A 14438-nucleotide genomic window follows, 5' to 3' on the forward strand; every position below is an offset into this window, starting at 1 on the left:
CTAGACGGCCACCAAATACGCTTCGACGAAGTTGACATTCTGCACCAATCTGAAAGATACTACCCGAGACTCACCAGGGAGGCCATCGAAATATTTAAACACCAAAACAATTTCAACAGAAAAGAAGAAATTACGGCACTCAATCCAGATTGGAAGCGCGTTTTGCGCCAAACAGCATGTGCGCCGAAGCGTTGGAACCCCCACCCATCCCGCACGCATGAGCACACGCATAAGCACACACGGCTGGGCGGCATAAATACGACTGGGAATCCAGCAGTCGAATCATTCTTAGTCGGAAAGCACGGGAGATCACTTCGCCCACTGCCTCATCGCCTTTGAAAATGTCCACCGCAGTTGTGGACGAAACGTCAGGAATAAATTCCAATAGACCACGGCTTCAAAGCCCGGAAAACATTCCTAAATGTAATCTGACCGGCCGTGAAAGCCTTCATAGTTTAATAATTGTAATTTGAACCTAAATACACATTTTCGAAAAAGAATTTAGGTTGTTAGTAATTAACCAATAATGCGTAGCAAAATTGTCATATGAAAACGTTATTAGATTTTAAAAACTAACTTACTTACTTACACGTTTTGAGAACGCGAAGAAAACGATTTAATTTTTTTGCGGGCAAACTAGTGGTCTTAGGAAAAACACTAAGATAAAAAAAAGTAGGCAAATAATTTGTAGTACTTAAAATATATGCGGATAAAAGTCTAAATGCACACAAAAAAGTTCTGAACAAAATAAAAGTAGGGGTTCCACATTTCTACCCTGTATAAAAGTAAACTGAACCACAAAACAGTACCATAGAATGGCATATACCATGGAATGGATTATAATGCATACCAAAATTGAAGTTTATATGTTTAACCGCATCCAAAATCCATCAAAAAAGGTAAATAATACAGACAACAACTTAAAATTAAGTAAAGTATTTAAGGTTAGGCATAGAGCTTAGGGTAGGCACTTTTAATACTGAAAGCATTGAATTAGACATTCCAATAACTATAATTTCGTTAAAGAGATAAAGGTGTTGCAGTAAGTATTAAAATAGGGAGTAATTTTATTACTGCATGACAGTATTTGTAATTTCCAATAACTCTCAAATGTCGTCAACAACATATGCCACATATCAAAATGGTTTGATATACACCGTGACCCAAGCTACTGTCCCGGCATTAGATGTCACAACATTAATGTCAGCGTTTGAACGAGCTTTCACTCCTAGATGGAGCTAGCCGCTGTACTCTGAACCAGTTTGAAACAATACAACTTTTTTGTGCTTTACTATATTGAATTTCTTTTGATCACGCCCTATTCTCTGAGGTTTTCCATATAAAAACAACTGATGGTAAAAGGCGGTATCTCGCCGTGAGTTCGAGATATTTCACTTTGAAACTTTAAGTAATAATTTAGAGTTGCATTCTATTACAAATTAAGATAGTCCAAATTGTCATTTTACAAAAATTTAAATAACTTGAATTGATACAAAATATTAACAGAAATAAAACTTGAATTGACATTTTTTAATATCATTTTTGCAAAAGCACGTATGTTTTCTAGACCATATGAAGCAATAAAAAATGAAATTATTACTTTTGTAGCACGGACCTCATAGCACTCACCAGCTCGACTAAAAGCTTCAAAGTAAAAAAACTGTCGCCGAGGTACCGCCTTTTGCCACGAGTTTTTCCTCTAAAGAATAGGATGTGGGCAACAGAACTTAAGCATTGAGAAGCACATACATTTTTATTGTTTCAAATTGCTTCAGATAAATGCAGTTAGAGCTCTCTAAGGTCGGTATGTTTAGTCGATCTTTCACGATGCGCCAGCGTCTCGCCATTCACCAGAGGCAATTTTTGCAATTTAAATTGTTACATCACTACTTGTTTTGGTTGGGTCATTGTCTCGCTGATAACACAGTCACACAAAACATTTTTTCTTGATCTGGTGTTGAGACATATCCCATAGTATTTTGACCTGCTGAATCCAAATCCGCAGTCAGTTTCACTCTATCAGATCAGCATCAAGGTGATTTTAAGGTTAAATTGAGAAAGATCCATTTGGGCAGAAAAATCTAAACATATGTTTGTTGTTCAAAAGAAACGAAATGGACTGATTAGATTCAGTGCAGCTCATTCGGTTATCGAGATATTTGCAGTTTCTTAAAACACTATTTTCGAACTCATTTTCTTGAAAACCATGAGAGCTGGAGTTAGAAAAGCTACAGTTAGAAAGAACGACTTTTCGATGGGAAGCTTGTTCGAGACAAAAAATAAACTGTTTTAGCGAAAAAATGTTTTTTTTTTTAAGTATTCCTTGATAGGTGGTTAGATATGGAAAAGTTACATGGTAAATCGACTTTGGTCGGTTCAAAACAAAATTCGCAGGTAAGCTACAGGGGGAAGACGAAAAAGTTTGGACAGGCTATGATATTGTAACGGAATGGCCTGGGGTACTCACGTTTGAAATGGAGGGATCAAATTTCGTGGTATTTCAGTAAATGGGAGTCCCATTTACTGTCAAATATGACACTGATAAGCGGGAAGTTTCGCACCTGTTCTGGAGATTTCGAGAACCATCTGGGTTACCTGAAGGAATCTATATAAGCGGCGAGGAGAACAAGACAGGGGAGTGAAGTGACAGGCGCGACTGGGTGCAGAAGATGTTGAACACTGCGAGTCGGAAGAGCGAGTTTTTCGTCGGTTATTGTTCTTGTTTATGAAGTTGACGGTAATTTTGAAGTTAGTTTGTTCCTGTTCCGCATTTAAAGTTATACCGAGGTGAATAAAAGTTGGAAGCTGAAGAAAGAGTTTGATACTCGGCCATCCACGGTACAATATACATATTGTCGTGCAGGGAAAACCCAGTTACAGGGGAACCACATTCTGCCAATAAAAAAATAGCGTGCACAGCGGGAGCGCGCGTATAGTTTAGAGAAACCCCGTTCTGCTGATAAAAAAAACGTGCATAGCGGAGGAGCACGTATCGTGCAGGGGAACCCTCTTTTGCTGGTATAAATAAGCCTGCACAGTGAGAGTCGACAGTGGCAGTCCCGTTTTTCTCCAGATTACATTCTGAAGGATCAGGTTGTGTTTCTGGAGCGCGCTTTGGTTTATTTTAAGTGGRCAGAACCCGGATGATTCGAACTTGTAATTATAGACAAAAGTGAAGTAGCTTTTTGCCGTTTCGAGTGCGGATAGTTTTTTGTCTAAAAAATAAGAAACAATTCGCGATCACCGAACACCCCCATTTACTAGACTACTTAATGCCGCAACGACTGGAAACCCTTCTGGTGGGGACAACCTAGCGCCATGAGAAAAAAACAGAGAAAATACGGATCTTCTACGGATTTCAGCCGAACCTTGGTGGAAATAAGTAACCAAAGTGCGAGCCATTCTCCGGCATTATCGTTAGTGTCCTACCTATGGATCAAGGAGTAATACATTCGCTCAAATTTTCTCTCTATATTTTCTATATTTTCCATAAATCTCTTAGATGCAGTAAATTTCATTCATAGAGCTTGGCAAAAAGTTAGCCGAAAAACTGTTGCAAATTGTTTTAAGCATGGTGGATTTGTAAGAAACGAAAATTATTATGAACCAGACGATGAAATTCCACTCAACGAATGGTTATAAAAGCATAAAGACTCTGACTACGAGTATGACACAGATGAAGATTTGCTCAATGTTGTCGAAGAACAAGTTAAAACCAAATTGAGTGATTTCAATTTCTTCGAATATGTGAGCAGTGATAATGGCATTCTTACAAGAGAAATGTTGACCGATGAGCAAATTATAGACTCCGTAACCTCATCTACAGCTTTAAGCGATAACGAGAAAGATGACGATTTATGTGAAACTGATTCTACTGTAAACATTAATGCTGTTCCAACCATTTCTGAAATGACAAAAAAATGTCAAAAACTCGAAATTTTCTACAATCACGCCAAGTTCCTAATCATATCTGGTAGTAATTTTGTGATCGTGAAAACTACATAAATATCATCTATTTTTGCAGCAGAAATGTACAAACAAAAATTAGAGACTTTATGAAGTAGATTTCAAATTGAATTTTGTTTATCTTTTTGTGTTCTTTTTAGTCATACCTACTAATTTCTACTACTCTATGTAAAAATAACGAAATAAAATACACCACGTGTTTTTGTATTATTATTCGCTTATAGCGAACTCCGGATATAACGAACCAATTTTAGTTCATTTTTCAAAATTGGCGTAATTCCTTTTAAGGGGTAATAGGGGCTTAGGCTTTTTTCGATAATTTTAAGAATTTTTTTAAATGAAATAACAATAATTTGTCAAAAACAAGGGTTCCAAGAAGATAATGGACGACAATAGATGTTCTGGTTCGAGACACAGAGGAACAAGTATTGGACATAATTGCAGAAGAGCCTTTCAGGGGCACACAAAACATTGCACAACAATTGACAGTTTCCCAGGCACCAAATAAATAGCGGCTACATTCCTACCACGTATGTAAGATCACATTAAACTAATGGATTACTGAACACCCGTATAAATTGAGCAGGAGTTAATTAACCGAATACGAGAGAAGTACATAATAAGATTGTTTACACATTAGGTTGATTACACAGGCACTTGTTTAGAGCTATAGACTCAAATGTATGTTTTTGTACTTTGTAAACAAATTAATAATTCGAGGTCCTGAGTTTCGAAATAGGTTCCGTCATTCAACGATTCCTGTTGAATTTACCGTTTATCCTTGTCTATCTTATTGTCACTCTCTATTTATCCATTGTTACCGGAGTTTTAGATAATTACGAAGCAACAGTATAAAAATAACTAATTTTTCTGCGCTCCTAAAACACCGCCAGACAACACCTCCGAGGAATGACGCCAATTTTGAATGACCCTGTACGCTATGATCCTGACCTGATAAACTCAAACTGATCGGGGATTTGGATTCAGCACGTCAGTATCTCAACACCAGATAAAAAAAATGCACTGTGTGGCAGTGTATTTTATTATAAGAGAGTATAGAAAAAAATTAGAATTTAATCTCCCACATTTTTGACGTGATTACTCCTGGGGGTTCAAAGGACAATAGTAATGGGCTTTTATGTAGCAATTTTTGTTGTTTCACAGCGCATCCAAAAGTATCACCAAATGATGATTAAAAGGAAACTTTCTCATTCCTCTATGTGCCGTCTTATTAATTAATACGCGCAAACTTTGAAAACTAAAATAAAAGTTTCCTCTCAAAAAAAAAAACTACCAGCATGCAAAAACAAGTTTTAAAATCTCACCTGTCTTTCTTTTCCGTCCTTTCTTCTCATTTCGATAATTTCCATTTTGGGTTTTGTGTGGTTGGCCTTAAAATTGATGTACTTATTACTTTTTCATTATTAACATTGTCGCTAAACGTAACATTTCATTAGTTATGGATTATTTAGATTTACTGTTTATCCTTCTAAAACTTACACCCAATATTTGACATTGATGATAAAAATAGATGAGGTTTTATATCGATATGTCAGTAGTAATCAATTTAGCAATATTTTGGCATGTGAACTTTCAGAAAAGCTATTTAATTCTTATAATTTGAAACTTCTAGGAAAATATCTCCGTCAAATATTGAGCGCAACAAAAAATGGGGCATGCTTTGGGCATCATTAACTTGAAATATATTCATCACATTGCCCCTATGACGCTGCTTGAATTTTGTTTAATTTTCTTCATCTTCTTTCTTCTGCTTCCAACTTCGTGGTGGAATTGACGTGGTGGAATAAGTAACAAAAACAAACTTAAATTAACAACGATTTATATAGGAACGGCTCTAATAAATCCCCAGCCCCTAAAGGGGATTTTTTCGCGGTCTTCCCCGGCCTCTTTTTACACCTGGCGATTTGACTACAGTACTCGGATTACGGCCTCTCTTAGCTCTTGGCGGGGGTAGAACCGGCTCGGTTGCCTCAGTTGCAGAACTTTGTTCCACACATGGGGTCTGCTGCGGCGCAGTGTACTGCCCTTGAGAATCTTCAATTGTAATGACCAATTCATTATCGGAATGCTTATTTAATTTGTGAGAAATCTGTGCAAATCCGCTAATGAAGAAGTTAGTAATGTTGCCGTATTGGTCTGGACATTGGTCCGGGTACTTCTGATAAACCTGCGGTAAAGTTGGGTATTCTTTACGCGCCGCCGGCGTCCTGAATTTGGGATTATCTCTTTGAATTTCCGCAATTGACATCTGCCGTTCCGCCGGGTATGACTTCTGCAATTTTTGACTCTGCTCTGATTCTTCCATGTACTTGAGAGTTAGAAGTATGTTCAGTTCCTCTTCATCTGTTAGCTTACGCTTTTTTGGTGGCAGCGTCAGCTTAACCTCTTGCTCAGACTCCCTCTGAACTTGCAGCTCGTTTGAAGTTGCAGAAGCTGATCCGTGCAGCGAGTAATTTAAAGGAATTGCCGCAGGTTTGCAAGGAGTAAAGTTCATTACCAAACCGCTATCTTTCATTACTCCCAGAGAATCAAATCCCACCATCGCAAAGTCCTCCGAAGGACTGGGGATTTTAAAGCCGTCCTCTACAAGTATCGGGTTGCTAAAATACAAATAGGGATCAGCCCCTATATCATTTAAGTGACCACCTGAACTTTCATTAATAAAGCTTTGGGAGTAAACGTCTGCCTGCTGCATATCCTGTAAAGAAAAATACAGATTAAAACCTCGTACCTTCAACTTGACTTTTAGGATAAAACGGCAGGCTCTTGGTCAACACCTGCCGGTCTTTCTTATTTAGCTTATCGCCAAACACGCACAAAAACATGCCAGATTTTTGGCTCAATTGGCGTTCCTTCACTTCCATTTCCCGTGCCCGATGTTGAGCTCGAACTTGAGCTGGTTTCGGATGGGATTTGCTGGCCTTAGCGTTCGGGTTGTCTCTGCAGAGGTCAATCTAGGGATAAAACCAGTTGAAGCAATTTGTTCAATTTTCAATCCCACATTCACCCGCTAGAACAATATTTCTTGTGCAATTACAAAAATTGACCTACAAACTTGACAACCCATTCTACCTAAATAGGAAACTTCTAGATTATCATTGCCGAACGACTGCCACTGAAGCCCGATTACTGGCTGCCATATCGAAGTCCTGAAAACCGCATCAGGAAAAACGTTCTAGGCTATTCATACAAAATATACCTACGGAAAATTTCTATACCCAAGAAATCAAAAATAAATAACACATATCTCTTAAATAAACCTAGAAACATTTCGAGTAATATTTTGAAAAATCTAAGTCATTAAATCGAAATTTTCATGCATCATAAAAAATTGGAAGTGCTTTGAAAAATAAATGGATCAAGGATTTTGATCTCCCTTGACCTACAATGGCCAAGACATTAACTTCCGCAGTTTCTATTACATTTCAGTAAAACTTCCATAAGTACCTACTCAACACGGCGTATAATATTTTGCATGATTTCAAAGGCTCGCCCAGCATTGTCCCCATGTCGCGCTTTTCTTCATTTCAATGATGAATTTTTACAATAAAAGTAACTAAAATTTTTAAGTAACTTGAATTAAACTTCAATGTCAAACAATTGGAAGATGTGGTTACTATTTATCACGATGGACTCAATGCTGTGGTGTGTGTGTAGTGTTTCCTTCCATGGCGAACTTCGATCAACTAAATTGGATCAGCAAAAATTATTCACAGAAATTTTATTTTCGAAAAAAACCCAACGATATAAATATCCCTCAAATGATAATAAAATTCCTTATCTACTAAAGTCATATTCAAATAGGGTTGACACGTCAAGAAAAACAAGTTCATGTCATATGTCAACAATGACAGTTAATTTGAAAAATTGTTTAATGCCAATTTGACGTAAATAAGTTTTTTAATATATCTTGACAGCTGCCAAATTTTCCTGGCCGTGCCGACCGGGAGCTCGTCCTAGAACGGATTAGGCAAAAACCGAGGAGTCTCCATGAGAAAAATCGCGAGTGAAACTGGTACCAATCGGGAATCCATCTGCCAAATAGCCAGAGGATCTCCAACTCAGGCCCTACAAGCCGCAAAAAGTTCAGCTCCTCACCGACGAAAAGAAGAGCGTTTGGCTTGAAAGGTGCAAACGACTGCTTCGTCGCCACGCTCCCCTTCAATGGGACAAAATCCTCTTCAGGGACGAGAAGCTGTTCACCATTGAACAAGCCCCCAACCACCAGAACGATAGGAGCTGATCGAGCCCGGAACATCGGTCAAAATCCCACGGCCGTTATTTGTGCCAGCGACAAGACTCCCTTCGTTTTCGTAAAACAGGGGGTCAAAATCAACAAGGACGTCTACCACCATGACATCCTCGAAGCCGTGGTACTTCCGTGGGCCCAGCAGCACTTTGGCGATGCGAGTTGTGCGTTCCAACAGGACTCCGCTCCGGCCCACAAGGCGAAAGCGACTCAGGACTGGTGCCGGACCCATTTTCCGGATTTCATCTCATCGACGGAATGGCCGCCCTTCTCGCCAGATCTCAATCCGATGAACTACAGTGTGTGGTATTTTGGAGACCAGGTCATGTGCTACATGTGCTTTTGCTGAAAGACGTGCGTGGCGCGGCCAAAAATTTTCGGCAGCGTTTGGTGCTCTGCTGAAACGCGCAAGGAGGCCACTTCGAAACCGGCTGAGTAGGTTGTCAGTTGCAGTCAAAACCGTTGTTTATTGCTGTTTGTTGATAAATTTTGTTTCCATTGAAAACTAAACATTTTATGAAGTTTTTGCTAAAGGTCATATTTTTATTGTCACTCTGTATATGGATTGTAATCGATCATTTGAACTTGAATTAATTTAAAAACAAAAATGCACATGTTTTTATTTATGATTATTGGTCAGATAATATTCGAACGTGGTCGGAAAAAAATCAGGGGCATAATTTGATAGCATTTTGATTTTCTAACCTTGCACTTTTCACACTCTCTTATAATAGACCTGGAAAACCTGGGAAATGGCTTGACCTTTTTATTTAAACCACGCATAAATATCACTGTTTCTTTTGTTCAATTTGCGAAATGTTCCATTATTTCAAACCTTTTTTGCTAGTTTTCTTTACAAAAATGTAAAAAGTCAATAAAGTTACATCTATAAATATACTCACATATAGGAGGCGTCCATCTATTAGGGCATCAGAGAGCAGGGTGTTATCAATCTGTGTATCTGAAAAATTACAAAACATATCTATGTAATATCTATAGCCTCGAATCTCAAGAAGAAATTCCCAAGTGTGCACAGAAGGAAATTAAACAGATATAAGACAAACGGACTCTCCTTAAAAATAACCGTTATGTTTATACGGATTATTTTAACAATTTGAAACAATTTTTACAGAATATGAAGGCAATATCGAGACTCGAAACAGCTGAAGATATAAAATACCATCAAACATTAACATTAGGAACACATAAAAGAAAAAAAAATTAGGTTGAATACATGCGAACAGAAAATCATTGAAATTCTTGAAAACTGATTATACTAAAACTTACTTATAGCTTTGTGTTTCTTTGAGATGGACTCCAACTTTACGTCCTTTAGTTGACTAACAGGTTTTACGGACACAGAGTATGGCTGCTGACTGTCATCCCAACAAAAATCGGATATGATTTCGGAGCTATGACGCATGGGCTTTCCCACTGGCCCTTCCAGGCCGTTCTGGAATTCGTCTTCGCCAACGCTAAAGTGTACCTTTTTCTTCTCTTCTGATCTATACTTCAAAACACCTAAAAATATAGCCATTTATTATAGGTTTTACTAAATATTTTGAGAATAAAGCTATAATTCGCTTACTTTTCTTAGAAAATCCTACAGTTTTAGATCCGGGTCGATAACTGATGTCCCTATAACTATCTTCCGGGTTCACACCAGTATATGATTGTTCAGTTAGAGCAGATGTTCTAGGTACCACTTTGGCTTTTACACCGTCTAAAAACAAATATGTATAACTATCTAAGTTATTTTGGGTTAGTTTAAGTTAGTTCAAATTAGACAGTATGTTGAGTACAGGATGACCCGTTTCTGACACTTTCATAAGGTGTCTGCGTGATTGTTAGTTCTATCAAAATAGTTGTTATGTGCTCTTTTTTGATCGCACTTAAAAATGATGCACTTTTTACTCGCTAAGAGATAAAAAAACAGGGAAAATAAAATCAATCATATCAATATCAATTTCAAAATGACGTTATATTTTCTCGATAAAAAGATACAGAAATATGTAGTATATTATATACCTAGGACGAGAAGTTAGCAATCATATACTTTATACCCTGAGGCGCGTAGCACCGAATGATTTAATATGCGAGGTGGTGATAGTGCAAGTAATTTTGGAGATAATTCCTTAATTGACTATATTCCGAAAACTCTTAGTTTCCGATATACAGGATGTCAAAGTTTTAATTAAAAATGATATTTATAAATATTGCAGAAACCGCTTCAAATATTTCAATGACCTTTTACAGGCTTAGACACTTAACAACAATGCATGTTTTGTGATCAAAATTTTGTGTTAAGAAAGGGTGGCGTGCACACAGGCACGTCTGTAGATAATTTGAAATAAAAAATGTTACGCCACTCCGAAAATAGATAAAAGTTCTATGAAAAACTGCTGGGAAAGCGAAAAATCATTGAATCCTAAAGTGACAGTGATTTAGAAGTGGAAATACATGGGTGGAATCTCGCCTGAACTTAGGCAGGCGGACAAAATAAGAATAACGAAAAACGTACTCACATTTCATTATTTACCTAGGGACTTTTTTAATATTAGTATTGACCGAGGGAGAGAAATAAAACTTCTGACTAAGGAAATGAAGTAAATAATGGTGACATCTCATGCTAGTAGTAAAAAAAGTTTTGTGCAAAAGTTTCTTTATAATGATTATTGTATAACCTGCCATTTTCAGAATAAATAAACGGGGCCAAAAAAAGTTACATGACACAGTTATTTTTTTAATGCTGTTCCATTTAATAATTTAACTCTTCCTATTTTAATCTAAAAAGATATAATTTTGAATGATATTTTCAATATTACACCATGGGTGATTTATTTACCCTTTACTACGTTTTAAGTCAGATCATATTAAATTAATCGGTTTATATTAAGTGGGATAAAACGAAGAATTGACAAAAAAATTAATTTTGTACGCCATCCGGAAAGGCGGCAAGCATTTAAGCACACATTCAGCCGCCTGGAACGGAAATCAAAAACTGAGAATAAATAAAACAAGGAAAATGATGAAAAAAACATATTAGGATTTCACATTTGGGAATGTTTTCCGGGCTTTGAAGTCGTGGTCTATGGGAATTTCTTCCTGAAGTTTCGTCCACAACTGCGGTGGACATTATCGAAGGCGATGAAGCAGTGGGCGAAGTGATCTCCCGTGCTTTCCGACTGTCTTAGTCTTAGTCAGTCTTAGTCGGAAAGCACGGGAGATCGCTTCGCCCACTGCCTCATCGCCTTTGATAATGTCCACCGCAGTTGTGGACGAAACCTCAGGAAGAAATTCCTATAGACCACGGCTTCAAAGCCCGGAAAACATTCCTAAATGTGATTTAACCGGCCGTGAAAGCCTTCATAGTGTATTAGGATTTGTCGAGACATGTAATCAGATAATGACTCCTAGTAGCTCAACTTTATTGAAGTGAAACCTTACATAGGGGCGTTTTGCACATTTGGTGGGTTATTACTCTTTTATTTTGATCTTCGTCTTGAATTTCAGATTTGCGGATGTTAGATGGTAAAAGTGAAAATCGCATCTCCGTGTAGTTTTTACTGCTGGTTGTCTAAAGCACACACCCTAATTTAATTTTCCAAGTCTATATTGTTAATATTTTCCAATATTTGAACCGTAGAGCTGGTGTAAGATTGGAATTTTTGCATCGGGATTTTTTTAAATCAATCTCGCGAGAATCGTTTTTTTCACGAAAACAATTATTTGGTCAGATGAATGTCGGATTACAAGTTATGATTGAAAAAAGTGTTGTTAATTCTGAAACTTGTTAGGGAGCAAAGGTTAATCATAAGTTTTCCGTTGTTGAGTATGGGTCATTACCGATGCGGGCATTCCAATCTCCCAGTATAAATGGGTCAAAGAACTGAGTCAATGGTACTTTCTAGTACACTGAAAAACATTTCCTGTTCCTGTTTTGTCTTATTATCTTCTGGTGCATAGATAGATACTATATTTAGAGGATATGAATATCAGCTTAACCAGGATTATTCGTGATGATATGTATTGACGATAACGATAACTCCACTTGGTCGATATATTTTTCATGTAATACTACAGCCACACTTCCATAGCTCTCTCGCTCTTATCAATTCCGCTGTATATTGCAATATATTCTCCATGTGCTTTTTGACCCTGTCCTTTCTTCATTGCTACCTGCAGTGCGGCGATGTCTATTTTATGATTTTTCAGTTCTTGCACGATTTCTTGTTCCTTATTACTGAGTGTCTTTACATTTCAGGAGACAGCTCTCATAATGTTTTAGACGATGTTTGTCTAGATTCCTGTCTTTTGTAAATGTTGAAAAATGAAATTTATAAAAATCCATTTTAAAACGAGAACTTGATCCAAGAATTAATAAGGCTATTGCAGAAACATAACTCTCTTACTTCATGAATGGATTAAAATCCGTTCGGAAAAAGAGGTCAAGCGTGCATTGAAACAACGGGAGAGATTTCGAACATTCGCGATGACCAGTTATGTTATTCCTTCATCTGTAGTTCCTGTCTGATAGTTTTCTCAGACGTTTCGGTTTACAGTTTTTTTAATTTACTTTCCTGTGAGAGCAATTTTGCTACTCTTTGTCCGTTAAAATATATTGTGTAATATCTTTCCAGTTAGAGTATCAACTCAACAAGTTTAGTTTTTACTATATTAGCTTTCGTTTCATGACAAACTGTGGTTTAAAGTAATAGTGTACACCAATTTTATCCATGGTGTGTTATATTATTAAAAAACAATTTAAAATGCCATCTTTTTAAATTAAAATATGCAAGATGCACTAAAAAAATGAGCTTAGGACCGATAACTTTTTTTACCTGACTACTGATACTTATTCTGAAAACAGCAGATTATCCAAAAATAATGATAAAGAAACTTCTACATAAAACTCTTTTCTCTCTCTAACTGAGAAAATATAGTATACTCGTATAGTATATCTTCTGTAACTGAGAAAATATAGGGCCAATTTGAAATTGCCATTGCCAATATGTGATTTGTAGCTCTCTTCTCTAGCTCTAGATCTCTTAAGTCGACAAAATTTTTCAAATTTTGATTTCACTAGTTTGAATTTGACCTAAAAACGCACATGACACTTATACTACTTTCGTTATAGCAGTAACAATTCGGAAGATACCCCCCTATAGAAGTGCCGAAAATAGAACTTTCTGTACTATTAACTATCAACTTTTGTTTAATTGAAATTTGACCTTAAACCAGGATTTTGCTTTGCTGCATTCAACTTTAACGCCCATATGCCGTTAACATGCGTATGTAAATGACCCTTCAATAAATCGGAACAAATAGCACATTAATTTTTCGCAAAATCGAGTGAAATTTCGTCAAACACCCACCTTTGTGAGCATTTTGCTGTTGATCATATGTCCCTCCAGCCAGTTCTCCTCCATCTGATTCGGCCCTCGAAAAACTCTCATATACTTCACGACAGGTTCTGAACTTTTTGGAACCCAACTCTGTAACAAGTTAAAAAATATTGCAAATCTATTTGAACATATACAGGGTGGAACAACGAAAAGGTCGCACCCCTATTTATGACTATTCTTGCAGATTTAGAATCGAAAAAAAAAGAAATTAAAATTCGGAGGGACTCAAACGATACGATCACCAGAATACCTAGTAAATTGTGAAGGTGTACATAAAAGACAGAAATTTCCAAAGACCTACTCTGGCAGAAATTCTATGACTATAGAATGGTATACGGCGACTCAATAGCAGCACATATCTCCAAAATAGAAAGCTTTGAGTGAAAGTGCCATTTGTTCGAAGGTATTAAACAGCTTGCCTGAAAAGTTTAATGGTTACGCAACCAATGTAACGCGACAGTGTTACGCTACTGTGTTATGTTTGTCATGTCTGTACGCACCTTTAAAGTCAGTCAGTCACTGCAAAGTTATAAGATATTTGTAAAGAAATGAAATGCGTCCAGCATCAATCTGAATTGTTAATCAGAGCATTTAAAAGTAATATTTCACATTTCTCATATGTTAATTAAAAATGTGTATACATGGTGATTCAAAATTGGCGTCATTCCTTTTAAGGGACAATAGGCGCTCACTTGGACACTACGACAAAAATATTGAACTTTTTTTCGATAACATTTAGAAATGTTTTCCGGGCTTTGAAGCCGTGGTCTATCGGAATTTCTTCCTGACGTTTCGTC

At 37.0% G+C, this 14438-nt stretch overlaps 1 protein-coding gene across 9 annotated transcripts in view; it reads right to left on the reverse strand.

Moving 5' to 3' along the window:
• The window catches only part of LOC109537664, a 36031-nt gene that overhangs the window by 10576 nt on the left and 11017 nt on the right, over positions 1-14438 (reverse strand). For 5 of the 9 annotated variants that reach the window (XM_048669934.1, XM_048669935.1, XM_019904476.2 and 2 more), the window contains 5 exons: positions 13612-13731; positions 9825-9959; positions 9524-9757; positions 9139-9197; positions 5292-6685 (listed from right to left, as the gene is read on the reverse strand). In XM_048669934.1, coding sequence (XP_048525891.1) covers positions 5840-6685; positions 9139-9197; positions 9524-9757; positions 9825-9959; positions 13612-13731 — 1394 coding nt within the window. In that variant the 3' untranslated portion in view covers positions 5292-5839. Of the gene's footprint in view, positions 1-5291; positions 6686-6718; positions 6942-9138; positions 9198-9523; positions 9758-9824; positions 9960-13611; positions 13732-14438 lie in introns of all 9 variants that reach the window. The other 4 variants (XM_019904483.2, XM_019904482.2, XM_019904481.2 and 1 more) reach the window with 2 other exon arrangements.

The sequence above is a fragment of the Dendroctonus ponderosae genome, unplaced genomic scaffold (assembly GCF_020466585.1).
Source record: "Dendroctonus ponderosae isolate FM_Combo_2020 unplaced genomic scaffold, Dpon_F_20191213v2 Dpon_F_20191213_9, whole genome shotgun sequence".
Classification (NCBI taxonomy): Eukaryota; Metazoa; Arthropoda; class Insecta; order Coleoptera; family Curculionidae; genus Dendroctonus; species Dendroctonus ponderosae.